The sequence below is a fragment of the Orycteropus afer genome, unplaced genomic scaffold (genome assembly GCF_000298275.1).
Source record: "Orycteropus afer afer isolate SDZICR_OR568_19922 unplaced genomic scaffold, OryAfe1.0 scaffold00006, whole genome shotgun sequence".
In the NCBI taxonomy this organism is placed as follows: Eukaryota; Metazoa; Chordata; class Mammalia; order Tubulidentata; family Orycteropodidae; genus Orycteropus; species Orycteropus afer.
Genome location: NW_006921593.1, coordinates 23,713,559 through 23,741,506, shown reverse-complemented (window position 1 = coordinate 23,741,506; position 27,948 = coordinate 23,713,559). Strand labels below are relative to the sequence as shown.

At 51.2% G+C, this 27,948-nt stretch overlaps 1 protein-coding gene across 1 annotated transcript in view; it reads left to right on the top strand.

The window, feature by feature from the left end:
• Positions 1-27,948, top strand: part of AGAP1 (ArfGAP with GTPase domain, ankyrin repeat and PH domain 1) — a 666,775-nt gene that overhangs the window by 230,079 nt on the left and 408,748 nt on the right. Inside the window, exon 6 of the mRNA XM_007941633.2 lies at positions 3,744-3,878. Coding sequence (XP_007939824.1) covers positions 3,744-3,878 — 135 coding nt within the window. The remainder of the gene's footprint in view (positions 1-3,743; positions 3,879-27,948) is intronic.

The following is a 27,948-nucleotide window of genomic DNA, read 5'->3' as shown; positions in this document are numbered from 1 at the left end:
GACTCCAGGCAGTGGGTGTGGTTTGGGCTTTGCTCCCATAAAGACTGACAGCCTTGGAGACCCTGTGGGCAGTTCCACTCTGTCCTCTAGGGGCACTGTGAGCTGGAGTTGATGCAGTGGCCCCGGGTTTGGCTGTGGTTTACCCTCCTTTTGCAGGTGTGTTTCCTCCTCTGCTAATGTCTGAGGTCAGCACCGTATTTTAATCCAGCAGTTCCCTCAGAATCGAGAGTCACACCAGCTACGTTTTTGCTTTCTTCCAGGTCACTTCAGACGTGAGCTCAGACAGAGTCCTTGTTCTCGATTACAGATCCATTGTTGTAGTGGCATTTAGCATTGGGGTCCAATTAAAATGTTACACAGATTTTGAAAAAAATAAGATGAAGATTGAGTTTGAAAATGCTTCCAGCTTGATGTCATGTGCTTGATTGTTGTAATGGGTTCATTTCCTCCTGGTATCCCTGTTTACCTTTCAGCCTGATGAGTGACTGAAGGCTGAGTCATGGGGGTTAAGTTCAGTTCCCAGCTTGAAGGGTGTCTTAAGAGCCATAGTCTTGGGGTTCCACCAGTCTTCATCAGACCAGTAAGCCTGGTAATAAAGGCATGAGATCAAGAGGACAGCCCTGACCCAGGGATGGTGCTGGGGACGGGGAGGAAGGATGAAGGGAAGGGGTGGGCACAGGGAGGAGGTGGGAAGAGTGCTGTTGCATTGTGGGGACGGCAGCGAGTGTCAAAGAGCAGCATATATGGATTATTGAACAGAAAACCAATTGGCTCTGTAAGAAGGAACATGCTTTGTCAGGATTATGAGTAACTTAAGAAATAATCGTTTCAAGGAAACTGTTTCTGAGTATCTTGGTCAGTATACTGTTTCTGCTCATTCCTTTATAATCAGCATGTGTGGGATGCCCTGATGTAAGACTTTTCCAAGTCAGAAATGACATTAGTGGGACAGACAAGGAGCGGCAGCCCATACATAGGAGTCTAACCCAAACCACACCCACTGCCCTGGAGTCCATTCCGATTCACAGAGCCCCTAGAGGACAGAGTGGAACTGCCCCACAGGGTCTCCAAGGCTGTCATCTTTTTTTTTTTTTTTTAATTTATTTATTGTGATTTGGGTGAAGATTTACAGAGCAAATTCCCTTTCCATACAGCAGTTCACATATACTTTGTCTCATGTCATTGACCACAGTTTACCACAATGCAACAGCTCCCCTCTCACTTCCTCCCCATAGTTACCGCTTCCCAGTGTCCATCCCTCCATATTCTCCTGCCCCCTGAGCTGTCTCCCTGTGCGTAAGCAGCCCTTTCTTCTCCCATGACAAGGCTGTCATCTTTACGGAAGTGGACTGCCATGTCTTTCTCCCATGGAGCAGCTAGAGAGTTTCAGCCAGTGACCTTTAGGTTTGTAACTGAGCATTTTAACCGCTGTACCACCAGGGTTCCTATAGGAATAGTTAAGCACTGGCTCACTAACTAGGGGGTTGGTGGTTCAAACTCACCCAGAGCACCTCAAAGCAAGGTCTGGCAGAAACCTGTGGAGCAGTTCTCTGCACACCTAGGGTTGCCATGGGCTGGAGCTGGTTGTTGTTGTTGTGTGCCATCGAGTCGGACCCGACTCATAGCGACCCCTCCCTGGGTTTCCGAGGCAGTATCACTACGGAAATAGATTGCCCCATCTTCCTTCCGAGGAGTGGCTGGTGGGTTTGAACCGCCAGCCATCTGGTTAGCAGTCAGGTGCCTTACGCACTGTGCTACCAGAGCTCCCTACCCCCAGCTTAGCCTGTAACTAAGGCAGAACTGAGACAAAAGGAGCCAGCTGCCGTGGCAGGCAGCCCGTGGACAGGCCGATTGGGTAACCCTGAAGAGCAGCGTCCTTTCTGGGAGGTCTGTGTCGGGCGTCAGAGCCGGCCTCTCAGAGAGCACAGGCCTCTCCCTTTTCCTTTTTGGAGGGTGTGTTACTCGTATTTCATAACTGAAACTTCAGAGCCAGAGGTAGATTGAGCCCAAAACCAGGTGTAAGAGAGATTTTGTATGCTTAAAGCGCCCTCTGGTGGTTAACACAAATTAAGGCCTTGCTAGTGGGAGCTCTGGTAGCGTAGTGGCTAAGGCACTTGACTGCTAACCAGCAGGCTGGCGGTTCAAACCCACCAGCCACTCCCCGGAAGGAAGGTTGGGCAATCCTACTTCCGTAGTGATACTGCCTCGGAAACCCAAGGAGGGGTCGCTATGAGTCAGGGCTGATTCGACGGCACATAACAACAACAAGTGGGAGCTCGGGAGCTCTGGTAGCATAGTGGCTAAGGCACTTGACTGCTAACCAGAAGGCTGGTGGTTCAAATCCACCAGCCACTCCTCGGAAGGAAGATGGGGCAATCTACTTCCGTAGTGATACTGCCTCGGAAACCCAAGGAGGGGTCACTCTGAGTCGGGGCCGACTCGACGGCAAACAACAACAACAACAACAGTGTCACCTTGGATGGTCCTGAGGAAGTGCAGCCAAAAAGCTCCTTAGAAGCGAGAATGGCCAGCCTTTGTCTCACCTACTTTGGTGATACTGTCAGAAGGGACCACTCCCTGGAGAAGGATGTCATGTTTGGTAAAGTGGAGGGTCAGCAAAGAAGGAAGGGGAAGGCCCTCAGCAGATGGGCTGACGCAGAGGCTGCAGCGATGGACTTGGGTGTAGCAAGGATTGTGAGGCTGGCACAGGACTGGGCAGCGTCTCGTTCTGTTGTACATGGGTCGCTTTGAGGCAGAGCAGACTCGGTGGCAGCGAGTTAGTAAGTCTGTGGTTCTCGTTCTGTTGTTAGCTGTGATCGAGTTGCCTCTGAGTCCTGGTGACCTCACGCACCACAGGATGGTCACCGGACCTCACCATCTTGAGGGTCACCGGCATGTGCAGGTCTGTCAGTGTGGCTGCTGTGCCATCTCACTGATGGTCTCCCTCCCGCTGGCCGGCCTTCCCCTTTACCAGACATTCTGTCCCACTCCAGAAACTGATCCTGATTGGCTTTACTCAGAGCAGACGAGTGGCGCATGCCCTCTTGTGCTCCGTAGGGTTTTCACTGGTGCATTTTTGGAGGTCAGTGGCCGGGCTTTTCTTCTGAGTCTTAGTCTGAAAGCTTCCCCAGAGACACAGTGTCTAGCAACATGCTGGCCACTGTAGTGCCACCAGCTCTGTAGATGAGTCCAAAGAGGTAGCACACGTGGGTTGACGTCTTGAGAAGTACAAGTCTCAGGAACAGTGTTGACAGGGGTAGTGCCTCAGACAGATTCTGTGTGAAGCTGCCTCAAGGGGAAGAGGTGATTTCAAGCAAGCACTGAGAACAGGGCCAGGTGAATCGAGGGGTGGTGGCGGGGGGTGGCCACTCTCGGAAGAAGACGGATGATAACGAAGCCTGTCCAGACGTGCTCTGTGTGCTGGAGGGAGTGGCAGTGCATGGCCGAGTTTGTTGTGGGACTTTCCCCTCATTTCCTTTCTGAAGCGCTTTCCTGTGGATCCCCGTTGAACTTCTCCATCTTCTTCCCAGTCCCTTTGTGTCAGAGTTCCCTTCTGGACAGATTTCTGCTGAGCGCGGGATCTGCTTGTGTCTGGGCCTGAGCCGGGTTTGAAAACTCCAGGCTCTTCAGCCAACACCATCGCCCCTGAGTACGGTGCAGGGCTGTGCTCCTCAGGGCCTCGAGGGAGACGTTGAGAGTGGCTTGAGGTCACCTTGCCATCCCTTGTTGTCTGTGTGTTTCAGACGCGATTAGCTCCACGAACCCGAGGGTCATCGACGACGCCAGGGCGCGGAAGCTGTCCAACGACCTGAAGCGGTGCACCTACTACGAGACGTGTGCCACCTACGGGCTGAACGTGGAGAGGGTCTTCCAGGATGGTAAATGCTTGTTTCTGTGAATGGGCTGACCCTGCGACCGAGGAGCAGCTCCAACAGGGTTGCTCTGCCCGCAGGTCTCTCGTCCCAGCCCTCTCTGTCCACGGGGGTGGCAGAAATGCATCATTTCAAGTGTGGGCATTTGGGTGGAATCTGAGTGCAGCGTTCTGGAGGGTTCTATGGGCTTAGGTAGTTCCCGTGGACAGTGAACCGTCTGCTTACGACGTGCTCAGAATGGATTTTGTGTTGCATCTTACGGCCTTTTTGGGTGGGGCTGAACGGGCCCTCAAGCCTGTCCTCTCAGATTCCGTGCTATAATCCCTCCTTCTTATGTGAAGCTCATCTTTTAAAAACAAGGCTGGAGGATGTAGGAAAGAGGGGAGAGTGGAGTTTGCATTGGAAGGAGGTCACAGCTTGAGACTCACAGGTGACGAGGAGGGCGGGGCCTGGCCAGTGCTTAGGAACACTGCCCTGGGAGGAGCCAGGCTCAGGCGGGAGACCTCAGGCAGAGCCACCATGTAAAGAAGTGTGGCCCCGCTGCGACCCCAGTGCTGTGAGGGGCGGGTGAGCGGGGGGGGGGGGGCGGCCTCTAGCCTGGGCAGCCCGTGGGTCTGGGAAAGTGGTTTTCTTCCAGCCGGACGCTTGGCAGAGGGATACTCCAGGCGACGGGTCCTGGTGCTGATGGAGCTCGGTGAGCGATACCCCTGGGAGCCCCTCGCTGTCCGGGGCTCCTCCGTTGCTGGATGGTGGCTGCTGCAAGGAGGCCTGCGGAGCTGGGGCGGAGCCTGCGGGGCACAGAGTAGGGCAGCCGGGCTTGGGCTCCTCAGAGGTGGCGGCCCTGCTGTGCACCAGCGGATGACACGTGGTCCCTACCCAGCCTCCAGTAACCCCGGGATTAGCGTCTCCCGTTGGCTGTGTCACCCGAACGGGAGCTAGGCTTTCCTCCCCGCGTCTGAATTAGCCGTCAGGTGGGATCGTAGCAGTTCTGCACCGTCGCCGTCGGTTGAATTGCGGAGTGCGTCCGTTTCACATCTTGCCTTTTCGCTCCCGGCCGGTGCTTTCTAAGCTTGCTGCCAGTTCGTCAGCCTCACACTCGGCCGCCTTCTTGTGGTTTTCAAGACGTTGGTCCTTCAGTGCCTCTGGGTGGTACACACAGTTAAGCATTTGGCTGTGAACTGAAAGTTGGGTGCTTTGAGTCTGCCCAGAGGTACCTCGGAAGAAAGGTCTGGTGATCTCCCCAAAAGGCAGCCCTTGGAAACTTTGTGGGGCACAGTCCCGTCTGACATAAGCCGGGGTGCGTGAGTCGGGCTGGCTCGGCGGCAGTGGGGCCAGGAAGTCCCTTGTAGTTCACGTTTACTGTGACTCCTCCATGCTGAAGAAGTTGGGGCTCCCACAGAGAAGCAGACAGTTCCAGGGTCCTGCCCCTTCTTCCCTCACCTCACAGCTCATGCCAGTTTGCATTGGCGCGTGCACTGCTGGGTCCCGGTTTCTGACTGTCCGATGGTGCCTGGCATGCGTGGTCCCATTCTCTCCCTATTCCCCTGGGCCGGGCATGTGTGCTCCCAGTTTCTCCCTGTCTGCCTAGGCTGGGCACAAATGGTCTCAACCTCTCCCTGTCCAACAGGGCCAGCATGTATGGTCCCGGTCTCTCCCTGTCCCCATGGGCGGGACACATGTGGTCCCAGTCTCTGACTGTCTGCCTGGGCCGGGCACATACCCCAGTCTCTTCCTGTCTGCTGCGGCTGCCACGCATGGTCCCAGTCTTTGACTGTCTGCCTGGGCTGGGCACGTGTGGTCCCAATCCCTCCCTGTCTGCCTGGGCCAGGCATGTGTGGTCCCAGTCTATCTCTGTCCCCCTGGGCCAGGCACATGTGGTACCAGTCTCTGACTGTCCGCCTGGCTGAGCACACATTCCAGTCTCTCTAGTGTGTGAATGTTGGTGAGATTATGAAGAAAGATCACCCATAGAGATACAGAGTTTTCCAGAAAGATGAGTTCTAACAGGGCAGGGCCCTGAGCCTGAGGAGGTTAGAAGGAGGCATTGCAGAGGAGGGCCCCAGACTGCAGCCCCTGGACCAGATCTGCTAGTTGTGAGCCACTGGGCACTGACTGAGCACTTGGCTTCACTGGCTGATTACAGGCGGCCACTCTGGGGACAGCAGCCTGGGTGGGTAGTTGTCGTGGAGCCTCTGTGGCCTTAAGCCTAAAACGCTTCCTCTGCAGCCCTTTATGGGAAGTTTGCCAACCACAGATGTGGGCTCAGGTGTATGGGGGCAGAGCTTAAGGTTCACAGTGATGGCCTTTCAGGGGGTGAAGGTGGGGGTGGGGGCACGAGCAGGTGTGTTTCAGATTTATTGTGCTTGGGAAATGTGAGTGTCCTTAAATACGTGAACTCATCAATGATTTTTAAATCCGTGTTTTGAGAGGCAAGATTCTGGCACTTTCCTAAGAGTTCTCATTTGTAGCTCTGGGGAACAGCCAGGCCGGGAGAGGTGCTGTGGACCAGGCACATGTCGGGGGCACAGGGGATAGATGAATAGATGGGTACACAGGGAGGTGTGGGAGAAAGGTGAATGTGGACAGGTGCGGAGGGAGGTGCAGGGCATGGGTGAAGGGGGACGGACAGTGTAGTGTGTCTGCTGCTGGGGGTGTTGGCTGTCCTCTGGCACTGGAGAGCCCTTTCAGGGTGACTATAAAGCAGGACTGAGGGAGGGGTAGTTCCAAATGCTGATGTGTTATATATGAAAATACGTAAGATGTTTTAAAATAGAGAATATAAAAATTAAAATATGAATCGTGTTTTCGTAACCGCGATAACTCCTGTGGTCCTTCCCAAAATAACGCTGTGCAATGAAGCACGTGGGATTCTGAGCATAGAATTCTGTGGGCTTGGGAGTTCCCAGTAAATGTTGCTGTTTCCTGTAGAAAGTACTGTTTCCACTAAGTGTGTGGATCAGACAGAGGCTCGAACGGAAGCAGTGTCCCTACATCATGTCTGTGACCATTATGATTCTGTCCCTAAATTATTTTTATTTATGTGGAGAGAGGTTTTGACATAAAATGGAGGTTGTTGTTTGTATTTTATGTGGTGATTATGTGTCTAATTTTTTTATTATTTACTTAATCCACTGCCATCAAGTCAATTCCGACTCATAGCGACCCCACTGGGTTTTCGAGGAGGTAAATCTTTACAGAAGTAGATTGCCCCATCTTCTTTCCACAGAGCACCTGATAGGTTTGAACTTCCAACCTTCTGGTTAGCAGTTAAATGCCTTAGGCACGGCATCACCAGAGCTCCTTGTTTACTTAAAGTAATATGTTAATTAAATTGTTCATGTAATTATTTACTAATTTAATATAACTGTTAATGGTAAAAGCAGTTGCTATTTGAGGAGAAACTGTGCTAAATACTTACCAGATACTAATAGTGACAACCCATCTTAATCCTCAGTTAGAAAAAATCCACTTTGTAAGATTGATGTTGTTATTGTGTGCCAAGTGGGTTCCCACTCACAGTGCCCTTAGAGGACAGAGTGAACTGCCCCACAGGCAGTTTCTGAGACTGTCAATCTTTAGGAAACAAAGTCCGTGAAGTCCATTCTGACTCACAGCGCCCCTGGAGGACAGAGGAGAGCTGCCCCAGAGGGGCACATAAGAAAAGGGGCCTGGTGCTTAAGGAGCTAAGCCATTAACCAAAAGTTTGGCGGTTTGAACCCAGCAACTACTCCACTAGAGAAAGGTGAGGCAGTCTGCTTCTGTCAGGATTATAGCCTCGGAAACCCTCTGGGCCAGTTCTCCTCTGTTCTCTAGTGGGGCTGTGAGTTGGAATCGACTCCATGGCATTGGGTTGGTTTCTGGCTAGTCTTCAAGGGAGTGGACTGCCAGCCCTTTCTGGTGTTTGAACCACCATCTTAGTGGGTTTGAACCACTGGCCTTTGGTTAATAAGCTGAATGCTGAGCCACTGGGCCACCAGGGCAGGGCTCCTTCATTTGCTGGCTGCCATGGCTTGATTTGTAAGAGGCCAGGGCTTCCTCCTTCCCTTCCTTAGCTCTTGGTTTCCGAGTGCCCTGAAACAACAGGTGACTTATGAAATGGTGGAGGCCCAGGAGGTCTGCTGGCCTTTCTCCCCTGTGTGGCTGCCCAGCTGCTCTTGGAAGAGGTAACCCAGGAGGGAGGCTCTTGGCTAGCCGTCAGGGCGGCAGGAGCTGGGTGGCAGGAGGAGGAGCTGGGTGGTGTCCTCCTTCACTCTCTTGGGACACTTGTGTACTGTGCACTGGGCATCTTAGGAGACAGGGCGGACGGAAGCACGAGCCAAGTCCCTGCCTTCAGGAAGTTCAAGTCCGGCAGGGAGGGTGGTAGGAGTCTGGGGTGGTGGGGTGGGGTGCAGATGGTGAAGGTGCTCAGCTGCTGACTGAGAGGCTTGGAGGTTCATGCCCTCCCGGGGGTGGCTCGGGAGACAGGCCTGGGGATGTGCTTTCAGAAGCTCGCAGCCATTGAAACCCTGTGGGGCACGGTTCCCGTGACACACGTGGGGGCGCGCTGTGAGTTGGCTCCGTGGCAGGTGGTGTGGTTTTGTGGTTTCGGGGGGATAAACGGCGACAGTCACACAGCAAGGTATACCTGCAGCCTGCCTGGTGTGGGGAGGACAAGGGTCATAGCTGGGACGGAGTCTGTGGCCCCTTCTTAGCAGGTTGGGCCATTCTTTTTCTCTCTCACGGTGAGTTTGTGTAAGGAGCTGTGGTGGCGTAGTGCCTAAGGCATTTGACTGCTAACCAGAAGGTTGGTGGCTCAAACCCACCAGCCGTTCTGCAGAAGGAAGACTGGGGAGTCTACTTCTGTAAAGATTTACAGCCTCAGAAACCCATTGAGGGCATTATGAGTTAGAATTGACTCGACAGCAGTGGGTTTGGTTAGTTTTTGGTGAGCTACGTGCCGAGTAGATTGATCTGACTGCCACGGGAAGGGTCCTTAAGATGAGAGTCACGTTGAGAATTGCTGTACGTACTTCTGCTTCTTCTGGGCAGCTGTGTCTGACTCGGGACACTGCCTGTCTCAGCATCTAATGCTACCGTAACAGAAAGGAAGGTCAGCAGTTCAAACCCACCAGCTGCTCCATGGGAGGAAGATGAGACCATCTACTTCCGTGAAGATTGACAGCCTTGGGAGCCGCACGGGGCTGCAGGTTGGGCACGTGGATGGAGGCAGTTGTTGATCGCAGGTGTGCTGTGCTCTGGATTGCGCCCATGCCCTGTGTGTCCTCGAGTTGTGCAACCTCTTACCTGCTGTGTCCTGTCACAGTCTGCATGCGGCTCAGTCTGGGTTCCCGTGGGTAACCCTCAGGAGTGACCCATGTGACAAGCCTGAGGCTGTGTGCTGAGTCAGAGCTCCTGTGTGGTGGTTTGTTGGTTGGTCCTGTGTTTTATGGTTTGGTTTGGGTTGGGTTGGGTTGCTCTTTACATGACACACAGCACAGCACACACTGATTGGACATCTGTTCCGTGTACCATGATTCTGTCCTGCGAGTTGTGCAGCCACCCCCACTCTCGTTTTTGAATTGTTCCTCCCTCATTAGCACGAACTCAGTGCCCCAAGGTTCCTGTCTAACCTTCCGAGCTGCCGTTGTCAGTTTGTTCCCACACAGGTGGATCTCAGGAGAGCACGGCACTCAAGGCAGCTACTCTTTACTGGTTGAGCTGAGCTGTTGTTTGGTTTGGAGAAGATGAGAGGGGATTGTGTTAGCTTCGGGTTTAACGATTATGCAGACGTCACAGAGGGTCCCCCGGGCCCCTCCCTGCACAGTTTCTCCATATCCCATCTTGGTGCCTGTGGCACGTGTGTTACCACTGATGAACCGTGTCAATGCACTGTTACTCCCTGAAGCCCACGGCGCACGGCAGGGGTCATACTCTGTGTCTTATGGTCCTGTGTGCTTTGACAAATGCTTCGTGTCGCAAGTCCACCATGGTAGCATCCTACAGCACTGCCTCGCTGTCCTGAAGCTGCCCTGTGTCCCCCAGCCGTCCGTCCCCTGGGCCGCTGGCCGTCCCAAGTTTGTCGCTGTCTCTGTGATCTTCCTTGTTCAGAAGGTCATATGGTTGGAATCCTGCAGTCTGTGTCCGTTTGTTTTTGATCCTTTGCTTCCGAAGGACTGATGTTCTGCTGCACAGGGACTCCTGTGTCACACTAAGCCCCTGCAGCTGTGTGCTCCTGGTTAGGGAGTGTCCAGGAGGAGGGATGCCGCATTGACGAGGCTGGTGCATGCAGCCTGCTGTGTGTGATGGAACATCCCTGAGCATCAGCCACCTTCTGGGGTTCTTCCCCGGAGTGTGGTGTCATCGTCCCCACCTTCTGGGGCTCTTCCCTGGAGCATGGCATCATTATTCTGTGCAGTTTCATTTTGCTGACACCACAGTCTTGTTGGTGCTGTGGCCGGATGTGTCTGTTAGGTCCCCTCCCTCCTGGAGCAGGTCTGGTTGGTGCTGGGGTGGGGTGTGTCCATTAGGTCCCTCCTTCCTGGAATAGGTCTGGTTGGTGGAGTGGGTCTTAATATCTTCACTGGGGTGTGTCCATTAGGTCCCTCCTTCCTGGAGCAGGTCTGGTTGGTGGAGTGGGTCTTAATATCTTCACTGGGGTGTGTCCATTAGGTCCCTCCCTCCTGGAGCAGGTCTGGTTGTCATTGCTGGGGTGGCCTCTTGTACCAGGGGTTTTCATTGCCATTGTTTTTCTCCTCCTTCCTGACATTTGAGATCCAATCAGAGGCAACTTCTGTTTTCTTCGTTAATAAGAATGCTTTCAGAAACCAGGGTTTTCGCATTTCGAAGGCAGTCACATACCTGTGTGCACCTTTGCCATTTAACTTACCTTCAGGGAGATGAGCGAGGGAACCACAAGCCTGACCAGCTCTTGTTGATTCCAACTCCCAGCCATGTGTGTGCGCAGGGTAGACCTGTCACTGGGGTGTTCGTAGCAGGGGCCTCTAGGAAGCAGACTGTCAGGTCTTCTGAGGCATCTCTGGGTGGCTTTGAACTGGCCACCTTGCGGTTAGTGGTTGAGTGCAGACTGCGCCACCCGGGGATACTTAGGGAGCTGAAGCGTCCATTTATGTATGTGTGTGTTTATCGCTTGTGTCAGTGACAGGAGGTGGTTTGCACTTGACTGCTAATCTAAGGGTTGGTGGTTCCAACCTACCCAGTGGTGGTGTGGAAGAAAGGCCTGACCAGGACTTAGGACGGAAAGATGGCAGATCTTTCTAGCCCCAATTTATGGCTGAGAACCACGCTCTGGAAGCTACATGCTTCCCAGAATCACGTATGCGCATGGTGCCGGGGAAAGAAAGCCAGCATTTCTTGGGTCTCTGCTGCTTGCACTGTCCACCGATGGCCATCACCGAGCCCTTGTGGCACATTGGTGTGTAGCTGCCAACCAAAAGGTCAGCAGTTCGAATCCACCCAGTGGCTCCACGAGAGGAAGACCTGGCAGCCTGCCCCCGTCCAGATGGCAGCCGTGGAAATCCTATGGGGAGTCCTGCTCTGTGCTATAGGGTCGCTCAGCGGCACCCATCACCGTCTCCAGGCCTCCCCTTGCTCTCTGCCCCAGCAAGCTCACTGCCCCTTCTTGGGTGGCACAGACTGGGCTTCCAGCGACCGTGTGTGGTGTTGGGTTCTGTTTAGATAGGGTGGAAGAGGTTCAGCTGCTTGCATTGCACTGTGCTATAATTGAAAAACTGAAATCTTTCTAAGACCAAAGCTGGCATGATACTTACTTAGTAGCCATTAAGTAACGACATTCACGTGGGAGAATGAAGCAGCAGCAGCCCTGGCCCCACGTTCCTCCGAGGTTAATCGGCTGAGTGTGATCAGGCCAGCTGGGTCATGGTTGGACAGCTGCCCTGCTGTCATTGTTAACCACGAGTGTCGTGAGCTGTTCTGCCCAGTGCTTCTAGTACTGCGTAATCTGTCAGAAGGTGGAATCGGCAGGTTGCATGGTTGCAGCCACATCTGGCCCACAGCTGGTAGTCACTCACCAGTTGAAAAAACGACCTCTCTGGTCGAGTAGACACTGGAGTCAGCCTGTTGATGATGGCGTGTGTGCATGCGCTCACGTGTATTTGCTATTGCTGCTTTAGTCCTGGGTTAGGTTTGGATGAGAAGTGCTTTAGATGTTCCCTACAATGATTGGTCTCATTAACATGACACTGTCAGTGCCTAAGGCACTTGACTGCTAACCAGAAGGCTGGTGGGTCAAATCCACCAGCTACTCCTGGGAGGGAAGGTTGGGCAATGTATTTCTGTAGTGATACCGCCTCGGAAACCCAAGGAGGGGCTGCTGTGAGTCAGATCCAACTCCGTGGCAGTGAGTTTGGTTTGGTTTGTCAGTGCCATGGAGTTGCAGACAGACCTCAGGGATACTGTGAGTTCAGTTCCAGACCACTGCAACGAAGTGTGAGTCTGGCAGTAAAGCGAGGCATGTAGAAGTTGCGCTTTACTGTAGTCTCTCAAGCATGCAATAGTATCATGAAAAGATTTGGAGTCTTGCGAGGATGACTACAGTGGGACACAGAGACACAAAGTGAGTGCATGCTGTTGGGAAAGTGGCCCTGACAAACCTTGACTTCGTAAAACACGTGGTATCTGTGAAGGGAGGCGCGATTAGTCAGCGTGTGCCCGAGTGTGTTTTCAGGTAATTTCTGAACCAAATCTGCCTCTCTGTGCTAGGGTTAAACCACAAATGGAAACTGAATTTATACCAAGACTGGAACAACAAACTGTGTTTGTCATAAGCGGTATGTTCAGAGTTAGTAAGTTTTTGGGAAAAAATAGTTTGAATTAAACAGTGCTTATAGTTGGGAAGCTCTGGTAGCATAGTGGCTAAGACACTTGACTGCTCACCAGATGGCTGGCGGTTCAAACCCATCAGCCACTCCTCGGAAGGAAGGTTGGGCAATCCTACTTCCGTAGTGATACTGCCTCGGAAACCCAAGGAGGGGTCGCTATGAGTCAGGGCTGACTCGACGGCACATAACAACAACAACAACAATAGTTGGGAAACATTTAAAGTTCTTGAATTAGCAAAAGAAAACCAAAAGTCAGACCTGCTGCCGTAAAGTTGATTACGACTCATAGTGACTCTGGATGACAGAGTAAAACTGCCGTATAGGCTTTCCAATACCGTCGTCTTTCCTGAAGCAGGCTGCCGTGTCTCCGTCCTATGTGAAGTAGCAAAGCAAACAGCTTAAAGGTAGCTCAGACGTGTCGCACGTGAGGAAGTGGGGAATGATTTTCCCTCATCTGGACAAACACGGAATGTGTTCAGTTCAGATAGCATTAGTGACTGGCTTACATCCAGCCTTCTAGTTCTCATTTGTGAATATGTTTGAGGTGTTTACCCTTCAATGATCCAGGTATTTCATTAAAACAAAAGCAAAGAAAACAAATCCGTTGGTGTTGACTCAGTTCTGACTGATGGGGACCCTGGGTGACACAGAAGAACTGAGCACCGTTGGGTTTTCATGGCTGCGATCTTTATGGAAGCAAGTCACTGATCTTTCTTTTATAGCACTGTCGGATGGTTTTGAAGTGGCAACCTTTAGGCTAGTAAATAACAACAACAACGACAAAAACCAAACCCACTGCCATCTGGTTGATTCCGACTCATAGCCACCCCCAGTGAGTTTCCAAGGTGGTAAATCTTTACGGAAGTAGATTGCCCAGTCTTCCTTCTGTGGAGCAGCTGGTAGGTTTGAACCACCAACCTTCTGGTTGGCAGTCACATGCCTTAGGCACTGTGCCACCAGAGCTCCTTTTTAGGTTAGTAGTCAAACACAAACCATTGTCACCACTCAGGGAGCCCAATTTCTTAAAATAGTGTTACTGTGCTTGAAATACTAATATTCCTCACAGACTATCATTCAGCTGTTGTGATACCAGCTTGTTCCTCATTTGAATCTGTCTAGGAGTAACCTTGTCTTTGACATTCATCTCTGGCCCACTAACCTGCTCGTGGGCCTAGAGGGCAGATACTAGAAGAGGAGTTCTCTCCCTCTTGTGCCAGTTGGTGGTTCAAAACACCCACCCAGACAGGGCTTTGGAGGTGGTGGAGGTACCCTGGGATCTAGGTGCTGGTAGTCCACTGATGGCAGCTACCAGCCTGAACCGCATGGAGTCAGATACACAGCCTGTGATCAGAAGAAACCATCCCTGGAGACGGACATTGTGCTCGGTAAAGTAGAGGGTCTGTGACCAAGAGGAAGACCCTCAACGAGATGCCTTGACTCGATGGCTGCAGCAGTTGGCTCGGGCAGAGCAAGGATTGTGAGGCTGGCGCAGGTCCCCGGGCAGTTTTGTCCTGCTGGGCCGGGGTCGCTGAGAGTCGGAGCCGACGGGGCAGCACCTAACGTAACACAGCACTTCTCACAATAGCTGATGACGTGCGTAGAGGGAACTGTTACGGGGAAGACAGCACAGAAGGAAATGGTCCTCAAGTCTGTGAAGGCTGAGGCGGCTGCCGACGAGTGGAGGACTCCCGTCTCCGTTGTGTTCTGTGCTGAGGGGTTACCAGGGGCTCCGCTCCGAGTCTCTTCCCCCAAGTCTGGGATCTGCTTGCTTGGCCCCTTTTGTTGGAAGTGTTGTGTTCTGGGTACACAAAGTGCCCACACTGACTCTCACACTGCTGCCGTGGGGTCATTAACACAAAATTAGCAAATGCTCTTGGTTTCGATCCTCATGTGAGGACTCATCTCCATTGTGCGTAGCGTTAATTCCGTCAATGACATAGAAAATGGTTATTGTCGCTCTTCCCTGCTCTGCGGCGGCGTGGCTGGGTTTTGCCCCAGGATGTGTCTTAATGACTTCAGCCAGCTTGAATTAGTGTGATGTGTCATTAATGCATACAAATGGCTTGTATTTTTGTTCATAATGTGTTCATAATGCCATGGCATTCTGCTCTTTCTAATGTTTTTAAAATGATTAATCGGTGATGTACTTTTTGACCTATTTAACCCTCCAGAGAGTCTCCAATCAAAAGAATGTGAAAATACTACTTAATGTGGGTAGGCTGAGGGGTTATAATCTACAGCTCAAGGGTCTGGGTTATTTTGAAGGTTTCTACTTTGTAACACTTAAATTCCGGTTGACTGTGGACTTGACCATGGTTGAGGCAGGGGGTTAATGGCACTCAGTGTAGTCAGGTCATGACAGATAAGGAATGGTCATGTCAGGAGAGGTCGTCGTAAGTTGCCGAGTCCTGCGGACTCGATAACTGTGTGCGCTTGTAGGAAGAGCCCGGGTGGGCACTGGGCCCAAGAATCAGGGCAGAGTTGGGGTCTGAGCAGGTGGGGAGTGGGCCTCAAGGCCAGGCTGGGGACTCAGAGACAGCTCCTGGATCCTACAGAGCTGCTGGAAGTCTGTGGAGAGGAGCATGATGTGCTAACAACCTTACCAGTCTCCTTGTGTCAGGGAAAATTAAACCGTGAAGAGTGGATCACACGTTTGTTTGTCTCTAAGTGAAAAAATATTGAAAGCTTGGATGAGTTAAGTTGGATTTTGTGAAATTTGCCAGAGAGGGCAGGAGAGAAGATTCTCACTTTGAAAGGACATGAAATAGGAAAATAAAAACCACCTGTAACTCTACTATTCAGTTTTTTCTAAAGCCTGTTCTGGTGGTGTAGTGCCTAAGGCATCTGACTGCTAACCAGAAAGCTGGCGGTTCAAACCCACCAGCCACTCCTGGGAAGGAAGGTTAGGCAATCTACTTCTGTAGTGGTAGCGCCTCAGAAACCCAAGGAGGGGTCGCTGTGAGTCAGATCCGACTTCATGGCAGTGAGTTTGGTTTTGTTTTTTGGTGTGCACATTGTGTGTGTGTGTGAGTGCAGGTGAGTGTGTGCAGGTAGAAGTGTGTGTATGTGTGTGGGCACATGTGTGAGTGCAGGTTTGTGTGTATGGAAGTGTGCCTGCATGTGTATCATGCTGATGTGAGTGCATACATATGTGAGGGTGTATGTGATGTGTGCACGAGAGCATGTGTGTGAGTGCACGTGTGGAGGTTTGTGCCTGCATGAGTATGACTGAGCACGTTTCTTTGTGAGCATGTGTGTACATGTATTAGTGCATGTGTTTGAGTGCATGCATTTGTGTGAGTGCATGTGTATGCATATACGAGTGAGCATGCACGTGTGAGTGTGCGTGCACTTCCCACCCGCATGTTTGCAGGATGGACTGGTGAGTTGTAATGCTTCATGGCCTCCCTTTTCACCTGAATGGCTTCCACTCTCTGGTTTTTCATTGTGTTGGGTTCCATTATGTGAGGTAGCATGCCTCTTTGACCTGTGTGTGGTGTGTGTGTGTGCGTGTGCGTGTCTTAGCATGTTTGAGAAGATGCCCTTTGACCCACAGGTCAGTCTCCATTGTCCACCTTTCCGTCCTGGAGCAGGATTGCTGGCTCATGCTCTCCTGAGGCTTCGGTGCCTAACGGGAGCTCTGTGAGTGCACCCCACGTTGTTTCCTGCAGCACCGTCCCTGGGCTGCGCTCCGCCACACTGCGGGTTTCCATCCTAAAGACCTTGGCTGGCTGGCAGAGCAGCCACCTCATGTTTGGCCTCTTCTGCAGGCTGTCTTGATTGGGTCTGTCCCTCGGCATGCAGCCCTGCACCGTCGGTTGTGCAAGGAGACAGCCATTGGTTGGGGGTGGGAAGGCCATCTGGCATATTGAGGCGGACGTGAGGGTACAACTTGCTGTCACCACTGGCCTTGTGTGGCCATCGGGCCACTCTACGAAGCTGCAGCAGCCCGGCGCCTGGGTCCAGGGGGCACAGGGCGCGGCCCTGAGGTCATTGGCAGTGAGCATATGGCTGTCACCTGGCATCCGGCTGGCTGGCAGGCGGATTCCATACATACACTGCTCTCCCCATGTCAGCTGAGTCTGCGCTGACGTATGTGACAGGGCCTCGGGTTCCTGTGCTTGGCGCTCTCTCAGCTCTACGCAGAGCTCAGGCTCCGGAGGGCTGGTCCCATCCTCCTTGCCCCTGTTTCTGCCAACACGGAGGGGCGTGGCCTGCTGGGGCGGCGCGTGGGCGCTGGCTGCAGCTTTGCCCTGCTGCTTGTACGTGCAGGGTGCCTGCAACGTCATTTCGATGGGTGTTTCTCAGCTGCTTAGCACACCTTGAGTTAACGGACGTGTTTTGATTGCCTGGTGCTATTGTCCCAGAAATGCAGCGCGTGACGGCCCTAACGAGCAGGAGTTTAGTTTCTCCCATGTCGGAGGCTGGAAGTCCGAATTCGGGGTGCGGGCGGTAGGGGAGGTCGTCTGTGGCTGTTGCGTCGTCTGGTAGCGAGCAGTGGTCCTGGGCAAATTACCCGTGGCTCTGTGCTCCTGCCTTGCTCGGTTCTCCATGTCTGGGCTGCTCTTTCTGAGCTCAGAAGTGATTGGGTTTAGGGCATGCCCTAGGTAGGTACGGCCTCCTTAACATAACAGAGAATCCCTGTTCCCACAGGGGTCCCATTCGCCGCCTAGGAGGGCTTGGGATGCCAACGTGCCGGGGGAGGGGCCACAATGAATCCACAAGGAGCCAGCCGTCTGTTACTAGCAGGCTCCAGCAGCGAAAATGGAGACAGGAGGCATGTGCGTGTCTCTGTCACTCAGGCCACCCTGCACACGGGTCTCTGTCCTGGATGCTGTGGGACGTGGAGCCCAGTTTGTTTTCAGGCCTCAGTGTGACCGTCACGCTGCCCCCAGGGGCCAGCCCCTTCCTTGGGAACAATGTGTGTTCAGGTGTCCGGCTGACAATGGGTGTACAGCCCTGCAATGTGAAAGACCAGAGAACCCAAGACGTGGTATGGGGGGCTGTCCAACTTCCTGTGCACGTGGAATCCGGGTGCTGCAAACAGTCCCCGCCCTCTGCTGCTAACCTGAAGGTTGGAGGTTCCAGTCCCTCCAGAGGCACCACAGAAGACAGGTCTGACAGTCTGGGGAGGCTCAGCCATTAGAATCCCTGTGGAGCACAGTCCTGCTCCCACACTCCCAGAGTCGCCTGCTCACTTTGGGGCCTCAGTCTAAGTGGGTTTGAACTACCCGCTTTTCCACTAGTAGTAGTGGGTGTAACCACGGATGCCACCCAGGGACGTCCCAAGCAGTTGTCACTGAGTCAGTTCCAACTTGTGGCCGCTGCACGCACATCAGGATAGAACCATGCCCCGTAAAGTTTGCATTGGCTGGCACCTTTCAGAAGCAGGTGTCCAGGCCTGCTTTTTGAGGTCTCTCTGGGTAGGCTTGAACGTGCAACCTCTTTTTGGTCAGCAGCTGAGCATGCTAACCATCGGCCAGTGCAGGGGTACCAAGGTCGTGTCTGCACTGCAGTTCACTTCTTGCCTGACCCTCAGGCTTGTAGAATTTCAGGGCTACAAGGACCGAACGCCTGTCTGGTGTGACCCTCTATTTACCGCTGAGCAGGTGGCTCTGGGCAGGCAGCCCAGGTCAGGGAGCATGTTTAGACGTCATGCAGAAGCTGGGAATGAAGTCTGTGTTCACATCACAGCTCTATTTCTATTCTGTAAGTGTTGAAAATGTGCATGAAAGCTATTGACTATACTTTAAAAAACCTAATAGGGAACCACAGACACTCCTTTGTCATAATGATCTTCAATGAGACATGAGCTACTTGAAGGTGGACTGTTTCTGGGTCAGCTGTAGTGGACATACCTTATTTCCCATAAGCTGTTTGGTGAAAACCCATTGCCTTTTTTCCCCACGGACTAGAATGTGTGGATAATAGAGCCCTGGGCCTATGACAGAGTCTGAGAGAGAGCAGGACCTGGGCAAAGGAAGCGTTCACGTTGAGGAACACTCGTGCCATTTAGGAAGCTGCCGCTAGGGGGCATTGAAACCGTTCATAAAGTTCCCCTCATTCGCATTTTTCCGTTTTGCTGTCATTGTGGAGGATACAGGCATAATAAAACTAACACACTGGTTTAAGATGCCATTTAGTTCTGTAATAAGATCCACTCCATAAAGTCTGTGAAGTTACTGCATCAGCAGTACACGGATGCAGAAGTAGAAAAGTTGCATTCATTGGAAGGGGGTGGAGAACAACATTAAAAAGCTGAAATTATGTTTGGTGGTAGAAGGATTCTGATTCGTTCTTCCTTTGTGCCTTGCGTGCCACTTTACAGAAAGATGCCAACGAGGTGCTGGTTTGCCGTAGAGTCTGTAAGTGAATGCATTTATTCACTCTCTGAGTATTCTAGTTTCTTAAGGGTTTGTCTCCCCAGCCCCCGCTCCTGAGGTGGACGGTTTTCCAGCCCTGCTGTTTTCTGTTTCCTTAATTCTAGCTTGCACCCTGTGTTTTCTCCTTCTATGAGAATTCCATTAGCCTGGTAGCAGCTCAGATCTGGGATGTTTTAATTTCTTCATTTGGAAATGGGAACATTTCCACTTTATACCACACGGGGTCACTGTGAGTCAGAATTGACTCAACAGCAACTCACAGCAAGAACTCACATGTCAGGTAGACAGTAGACAGATGCACTGACTGTTCCATCTGCACGCAGGTGTCTTTTTTTAATCAGAACACTTACAAATCAAGTGTTTGGAATTTACAAAGAAGGAAATAGAGTTTGGGATCTCCATAATCTTCAGTCTTCAGAATAATGAAAACGTGGCAGGGCAGTATGACAGAGAAGACAGGTCTGGTCAGTGTGGCGGAATAAGAAGCACTCGAGTGAGAAGTAGCAGCTCGTGCAGGAGAGTAGCTCTCTCAGGCTTTCCGTGCCAAGGAGGGATGTCTTTCGGCCTCTGAAGACAAGCAACTGGGAAAGCTAGGGGGCAGGCCCGTGGAGTGGAGGGTGGCGGCAGCCAGGTATCTGGTATTTCGCTCGAAAGCAGTGGACTTCATTGCATTAAACTATTTGCAAGGCGGCGAGGGGGGCTCCAAGGCTTCTGGAAGTGAAGACTCTGCCGCGCAGCCGGGCACAACTGCTGCCCATGAGCACATGCTCATGATATGTACTCACCTGTGTGAGCTCACCTTCACACAGGTGCGCTCACTTGCACACGGCTCACTTGCACACTGTATTTTAAATCCAGGAAAGTCAGGACAGCCACACGGAGGTGAGCATGACGCGTGAGTCCACGTGACATTTCCGCTTCACCTCTGACTTAAGGTGTATGTGGTCTTCTCCGCTTTGCAGCAGGTCGTTGGTGTGCAGTCTCTGGCTCAGGCCACGGGGAGCTGCTCAGTGGGCACAGAGCACCGCTAGCACGTCCGAGGGTCCGAGGTTTGTGGGAGAGAGTGTGCCCTGGTGCTGCTGCTTCGTCTGTCCCTTCTCGGCAAGCTGTTTCCCCACGTGATGCTGAAGGAAACGCAGGCAGTCCCCTGCTCCGTCGCACTGTGTGTCATCTGAGGATGGTCACGATGCTCTTGGAGAAATAAAATGATACCCAAAGGAAGCCCTTTCAGCATGGCCAGTGCACGGGGGGTGGGTTGAAAGGCAATCCAGTGAATAAACAGGAGCTCCCCGGACCACCGCTGCCCTGGTCTGACTGTCAGGGAATCCGGCGCGTGCTCCTCTAGGTCAGCTGCAGGGCTGCCTGGTCCGGGTGCACGGCAGGGGCTCTGGTGTGAGCTCCACCCTCCGGAGTCCCCCCTCCGGGCTCAAACACCAGCCGGTCCTTTACCTGGGTATTTGTTTCTGAAAGGTATGGTTCAGAGCTGTTTCTCCTAAAATACTAGTTAGTATGTTACAGCATACCTCTTTACATATATTTAAACCAATGAATATGTTTGTTTTTTCTGATGGTAAAGCAAGGATTTGAAAATACAGCAAACTGTAAAGAAGCTGGAGGCCCCAGATGGTGTAAATGATTAAGCACTGGGCTGTTAATCGCAAGGTTGGGGGTTCACGTTCACCCAGAGGGCCCTCAGAGAAAGGCTTGGTGAACTGTTGGCCACACAAGTCAGCTGTCAGAAACCGTATGGAGCACAGTCTTGCTTTGATGCATGTGGGGTCACCAGAGTCGGAGTTGACTCTGTGGCATCTGGAAGGGAAAAAACAAACATACACACATACTTACAGAAGTTAATAAAAAGTTCCTGGAGTCTCACCTCCCAGTGATCTTCACTGTTTCATTGTATGACTGTCTAGTCAGTTTTCAATACTTCATTCTAGATTCACATTGAGACTTCATTCTAAGTCATGGTAACACTTCTGCATGGCTTATCTTCTCATACCCTTGTGTGGGTGGACGGCTTCATTGTTCCTCTCTCAGCTGGGACCAGCCGGCCGTGCACTTACCAGTCACGGGGACTACGGCCTGCTCTGCATAATCACCTCTGTGGCATGAATCCCCTGAATCTCTGTTGCGTGCCTGCTGGAGGGGGGGGTGGTCAAAAGCACCTACCTCCAAGGGCCCCCAAAGCTTGGTTTCTCAGCCCATCATTACCTCCCAGTTCCTTAGGTCCTTGCTACTAGGTATGGCCCGCCACCTGAGAAGTCCCAGGGCCTGGCCAGCGCACCCCAGTGCCTAGGGAAAGGGCTCTGGGGATGGGAGGCTGCGTGGCCAGTGTGTGCCCTGTGGGATCTGAGCCTGCCGTGGCCTCTCCTGCGTCCTGAGCACCAGGGGACTGTGCCACGAGATGGGAGAGCCATGGGAGACAAGGGCTTCCAACTCTTGATCTGAGTAGATTTCTCTTTGGACATTTGTTGTTGTTATGTGCTGTCAAGTTGGACCCGACTCATAGCGACCCCTCCATGGGTTTCCGAGGCAGTATCACTATGGAAGTAGATTGCCCCCTCTTCCTTACAAGGAGTGGCTGGTGGGTTTGAACCGCCAGCCTTCTGGTTAGCAGTCAAGTGCCTTAGGCACTACGCTACCAGAGCTCCCCTCTTTGGACATGTTGTTGTTGTTATGTGCCGTCGAGTCAAACCCGACTCATACCTTCCTTCCGAGGAGTGGCTGGTGGGTTTGAACTGCCAGCCGTCTGGTTAGCAGGCAAGTGTCTTAGCCACTATGCTACCAGAGCTCCCCTCTTTGGACATGGAGGGCTTGAAATCCTTACATAAACATGACAGTCAAAGAGGTCTGGGTAGACTCTTTCTGGCCCTGTTTTTTTTATGGTGAATTACCAAAGCTAAGCCAGATTTTATACAGATCCTTCCCTAAATCCCATTTACTAATTTAACCAAGAATAGAATCTTCTAAAATAGATTGTTCAGTTTGAAGGGTCAGGCTTAAAACACTTAGAGTCATCCCAGAATTGCATTAAAACTTCTTAGAAAACTGTGGGGTTTAGGAAAATGCCCTCAGTGGCGGTCACAGTCAGGGGCAAGATACTCAATCTCAGAAGTCCCCGATTCTGGAGTTTTCAAAATGTCTGTCTGATCCAGGGCAGGTGAGAGGGTGGTCAACTGAGAACAGCCCCAAAGATTGTCGCATCCAAATCCCTGGAACCTGTGACTGTTACTGTCTGCAACAGGATGGCCCGTGCAGGTGCAGTGACATTACCTTCTCAAGGGGGAGGAGATTATCCTGCTGTGTCCCTGGGAGACGATGATGGGGTTTGACACACAGAGGAGAAGGTGCTGTGAAGACAGCAGAGAGGGCCTTGAAGATGCTGGCCTTGAAGATGGGAACAGTGTGGCTACAAGCCAGAGAATGCCGTAGCCACCCAAAGCTGGGAGAGGTGAGGAACAGACTCTCCCCTGGAACCTCTGGAGGGAGCTTGGCCCTCTGACACCTTGATCTTGGCCAAGAGCAAGTGTTTGTGGACTTCCGATCTCCAGAACGGAGAGAAGAACTGTCTGTCTTAAGTCCTGCGGTGCAGGCGATTCTGACTCCGTGAGCCCGTCTGTGTCAACGGGCTGTGCTCTGTAGGGTCTCCCCAGAGGGTTTTCAGTGGCTCATTTTTCACGAGTGTGTCACCAGACCCTTCTCCTGAGAAGCCTCTGGGGGGATTGGAACCCCAGTCTTCCAGTCAGTCACTGACCTTGTTAACGTCTGTACCGTCCGGGACTTGCTGTTGCTGGTAATATGTTACAGCAGCCCTGTGAAACTCATACTAGTGGCAGAAGGCAAGGAGCCTGAGGGGGAAGTTGGCCCCTGAGCAGTGCTGAAGGTGCCGGTGCAGAAGAGGAGCGGTGAACCCAGACGAAACTTTGGGAGCCTGTGGTGCTCAGAGTCCCCCTGCCCTTAAGCCACCCTAGGGTCAGGTGCACCACCAGGAGCACAGGGGCCTGGCTGCCCGACTACAGCCCAGGTGGCCTCAGCCTGTCGGACGCGTGAAGGTAACTAAAGCAGCTTTCGGAGTTCCACGTAGACCAGCCAGCCTCTGCCTGTTGGTGCGCACAGCCGAGCGGTGATTGGCCACGAAGAGGCTGGGAGGAGCTTGGGCTGGGTCATCTTTGCCCAGCCTGGAAGGGATCAGAGTCCCTGAAGCTCAGAGCGGGCTGGGGGCAGGCCCTGCTGGCTGCTGTACGGTAACTGTGGACTTGGGAGAGCTCCTTGTCTTCAATCCCACTTCCCACTCACTCCTCAGCCCATCGCCTGCTCGGGTCTCCCTGCATGCACCACCCAGCCTCTTTGCCACGTCTTGTGACCATCCTGGGCCTCCTCTGGCCCTCACCCCTGCACTTGATGCTCTTGGCCTTGTGCTGTCTTTCCAAGGCTCTGCTCTCCTAGGTGGGGGGGTTTGTGGTTCTAATCCCGCAGCAGCTGCTCATCCGTGCCCCGTGGCTTCTTTCTGCATGGCCCTGCCTTGCGTGAGGGGATTTCTCGGCCCCTGTCCTAGCCCTTCATGTTTTCCTCTGCAGTGATCACTCACTCTCACTGACGGGCAGAATCAAAACCCTCGCTGATTCAATCGCTGTGGTTTGTATGCAGAAAACCATGGGATGCTTGTGTCTTAACAGTGCTGAAAACCAGTGGAAAGCCAGGTCCCGGGTGTGTAGCAACTGTAGCCCTGCCCTCAGCCCATGTATAGCAGTGGGGTGCGTGGCCGTATGTGGACACCTGTAACAGCAAATTCTTGTCGGTAGTCCAGACCAAACCACAAAGCAGACCTATTGCCGTGGAGTTGGTCCCAATGCGTGTTGACCTGTGCATTAGACTGAAGCTGCTCCGTGCCGTTCTCTTGGCTACAGTCTTTACAGAAACAGATTGCCAGGGCTCTGTCCCACACAGCCAGTGGGTGGGTTTGAAGCAGCGACCATTAGGTTAGTCATCGAGCATATGGTTCCTGCTGCACGGATGTGGCTCTCATAATGTTTAACCCAGGTCTGATGGGCACTGACCCGTTTCCACAGGCCACGTGCAGCCCAGATTGAGCTCAGCGGTGTCTACAGTGGACATTTTCCCAACATCAGTAACCTTTCAGAAGCAGGAGGAACCTGTTTAAAAGGTGGAGCCGATCTGGGGTCTTTCTGTAAGTCGTTAGGGAAAGTGTTTGGGTGTGTGTCCAGTGGGCAGGGCATGTTCTGACTTGATAGCTCATTGAGTATTAGCTCTCACTTTTCAGCCCTGACCCCCGCTTCAGGGTCATCTGACGAAAAATGACACGGTCACCAAAGGCAGCCACACGCACAGCTCCAGTGGGATTATGTAACTTTTTTTTTTTTTTTTTTTTATTGTATTGTGGCGAAAACATGCAGGACATTTGCCATCATAACTTCCCCATTTACAGCTCAGGGACGTTGATGACATTTTTCATGTTGTGCGACCATTATGCTGTCCTTTTCCAAAATATTCCACCACCTATTAGCATAAACTCACTGCCCTGCAAACAAAAGCTTTCCCTTTCCCCTTCCTTCCTACCCCTGGTAACCACAAATGATCTTTAAGTGCATATATATATATATTTTGTTTACAACATATTTTGGAATTTTCCCTCCCTCCTCTCCCATCCTGGTAACAATGTTTCCTTCCATATATAAACCTTTCCTTGACTTTTTACAATAGTGAATTCATGTAGTATTTGCCCTTTGGTGATTGACTTATTTCACTCAGCATAATGTTCTCCAAGTTCATCCACATTATGCGGTGTTTTGTCGATTCTACATTATTCTTTAGGGTTGCACAGTATTCCATTGTGTGTATGTACCATAGTTTGGTTATCCATTTCTTCTGTTGATGGACACTTAGGTTGTTTCCATATCTTTGAAGCTGTGAATTGTGCTGCAGTGAACATAAGTGTGTCTGTATGTGTTCATGTCCTGCTTCTCACTTCTTTAGGATATATATCTACTCATGGGAGTACTGGATCAAATGATATTTCTATTTCCAACTTCTTAAGAATTGCCATACTGATTTCCACAGTGTTGTATCATTTTACTCTCCCAAGAACAATGTGTGAGAGTCCCAATCGCTCCACATCCTCACCAGCATTTGTTACTTTCTGTCTTGTTGAACTTTGCTTTTAATGCTGGGGTGAGATGGTATCTTGTTGTTTTGATTTGCATCTCTCTAATGGCTGATGATCGTGAACATTTCTTCATATGTTTCTTGACCACCTGAATATCTTCTTTGGTGAAGTGTCTATTCATATCCTTTGCCTATTATATTTTATTGAATTATTTGTCTTTTTGTTATTGATTTCTTGGCCTTTTCTATAAATTTTAGAGATAAGTTCCTTGTCAGGTATGTCATTGCCAAATATTTTTCCAATCTGTAGGTTCTATTTTTACTCTTTTGGAGAAGTCTTTTGATGTTGTTAAAAAGGCTGGGAGCCCACATGTTCTGACCTCCTCTAATCCCACAAGAGGAAGACAGAATCACCATCGGTAGCCCAAGGCCTATTCCTGCGAGGCCAGACATGCTGCCTCCCTCCAGCCCCCTCCCCAACCATTCCTCCCAAAGCACCCACCACCTCTCTCCTGGGTTTGATAATTCACTGCAGTGGCCACAGAGAACTCACAGATTATGGGGTTTATTAGGGAAGCACCAGGCTACAATTCAAGTTCAGGAAAAACGTTCAGTCTCTCTCCCAGCCCGCTGTCTCTAAGCCAACAGTCTCTCACAGTCTCTTTCCCAGCAGTGCATGTCCCTTAGTGTCTCTCTCAGCAATGCGTGCCTCTTGCATATCTTTTCCAGCAGTGCGTGCCTCTCAGGAGCGAGTCCTTCCTCAGCCAGCAGTCAGAGAGAGTTCTGCCTCTAGGAGGCCTCCTTTTGAGCCTGGCAGAATGGCCAAACCAGCCAGTCATAACATCGGAATTCTAAACACCTGAGAGAGAGCGGGAACCTCCCAGAACACTGTTTTGTGCCTCTCCCAACAGAAATACCTCAGGTAGACAACTTAAGCAATCAGGAGCTCCTCTGTTGCTCATGGCAAATTCCACCTTGGAGTTTATAAAGACTTATGGGTAGAAAAGCCACACTAAGTAATTTGCCACACCACAGATGCACATAAGAATTTAATTTTTAGAAGGTCCTAATCATCTAGTTTACCTTCTGCTGTTTGTGCATCTTGGGTTATGCTTGATAGTCTATTTATGCCATAAATTAGGGCCACTAAATTTGCCTGTTCTTTCTTTGATGAACTTTATAGTTTCAGGTTTCACACTTTAGTCTTTGGTCCATCTGGAGTTAAGTTTTATGTATGGTGTGAGGAAGAGACTATCTCTTCCCTAATGAATGGATTTCAGCCCCATGTCAAAGATCAGCTGACCATAGGTCAATGGCTCTATTTCTAGGTTCTCAGTTCTGTTCCACTGGTCTGTGCGTCTGTCATTGTACCAATACCAGGCTGTTTTGACTACTGTGGCTGTATAGTAGATTTTGAGATCTGGGAGTGTGAGACCTCCATCTTTGTTCTTTTACTTCAGTAGTGCTGCTTATCTGAGGTATCTTTCCTTTCCATATAAAGTTAGTAATTGCTTTTTCCATATCCTTAAAGAATATTGATGAGATCTGGATTGGGATTGCATTGAATATATAGATTTCTTTGGGTAGAATTGACATATTCACAATGTTCAATCTTCCTATCCATGAGCTTGGTATGTTCTTCCATTTATGTGCATCTCTTACGGTTTTTTGAATTAGTCTTTTACGGTTTTCTTTGTACAGGTCATTTGTGTTCCTGGTGAGGTTTATTCCCAAGTATCTTATCTTTCTGGTAGGTATCATAAATGGTATCAATTTCCTTATTTCCTTTTCAGAGATTTCTTTGCTGGTGTAGAGGTATCCAACTGATTTTTGGGTGTTGATCTTATATCTTGCTACTATGCTGAATCTCTCAAGCAAGTTTTCTTGCTCAGTCTCTTGGGTTTTCTATGTATGGGATCCTATCATCTGCAAATAGGGATAGTTTTACTTCTTCCTTACCAATTTGGATGCTTTTGATTTCTCTTTCTTGCCTTATTACCCTGGCTAAGACTTCCAGTATAATATTGAATAGCAGTGGAGATAGAGGGCATCCTTGTCTGGTTCCTGTTCACAAGGGGATATTTAGCTCTTCTATTAAGGAAGTAGCTAAAAAAGTGCAAAGTACTAAAGCCCAGGGGCTTCTTATGTTTCATTAATGAGAAGAGATACCAGGCTGATGCTAAGGACATAGCACACGGCAAAACTCAGGGTGTCCTGATGAACTTCCTGTTTCATCCCGTGAAGGTAGCTGCTTCTGAGTGCTCCCTGTTAAACACCCGCGTTCAGTGTCATGTAATCTCAGGTGCTGTCCAGCAGATGGGCAGGAAGCCATTGCCTCTGACTGGGCCTGTGCATCAGCCCTGGGCCAGGTGGCAGAAAACCAGGCTCCATCTTCCTCACTTTCTCCTCATGCATGCGATCCAGCCTCTCTCTTCTTTAGAGTTCACCAGAATGGAGGGAGAGAGAGACTAGGTAGAAAGAAGGAAAGAAAGAAATAGAGATAAATGTAGACTAGGATAGAGGATAGACAAATATTATAGACAGGGATGGGTGGTAGCGAGAGATTGTGCACGGGGATGGACGGTAGAGATTGTAGGCGGGGATGGATGGTAGAGAGAGGTCATGGGGGGATGGATGGGAGAGAGAGATCATGGGGGGATGGGTGGTAGGGAGAGATTGTAGATGGGGATGGACGGTAGAGAGAGATCATGGAATGGATGGTAGAGAGAG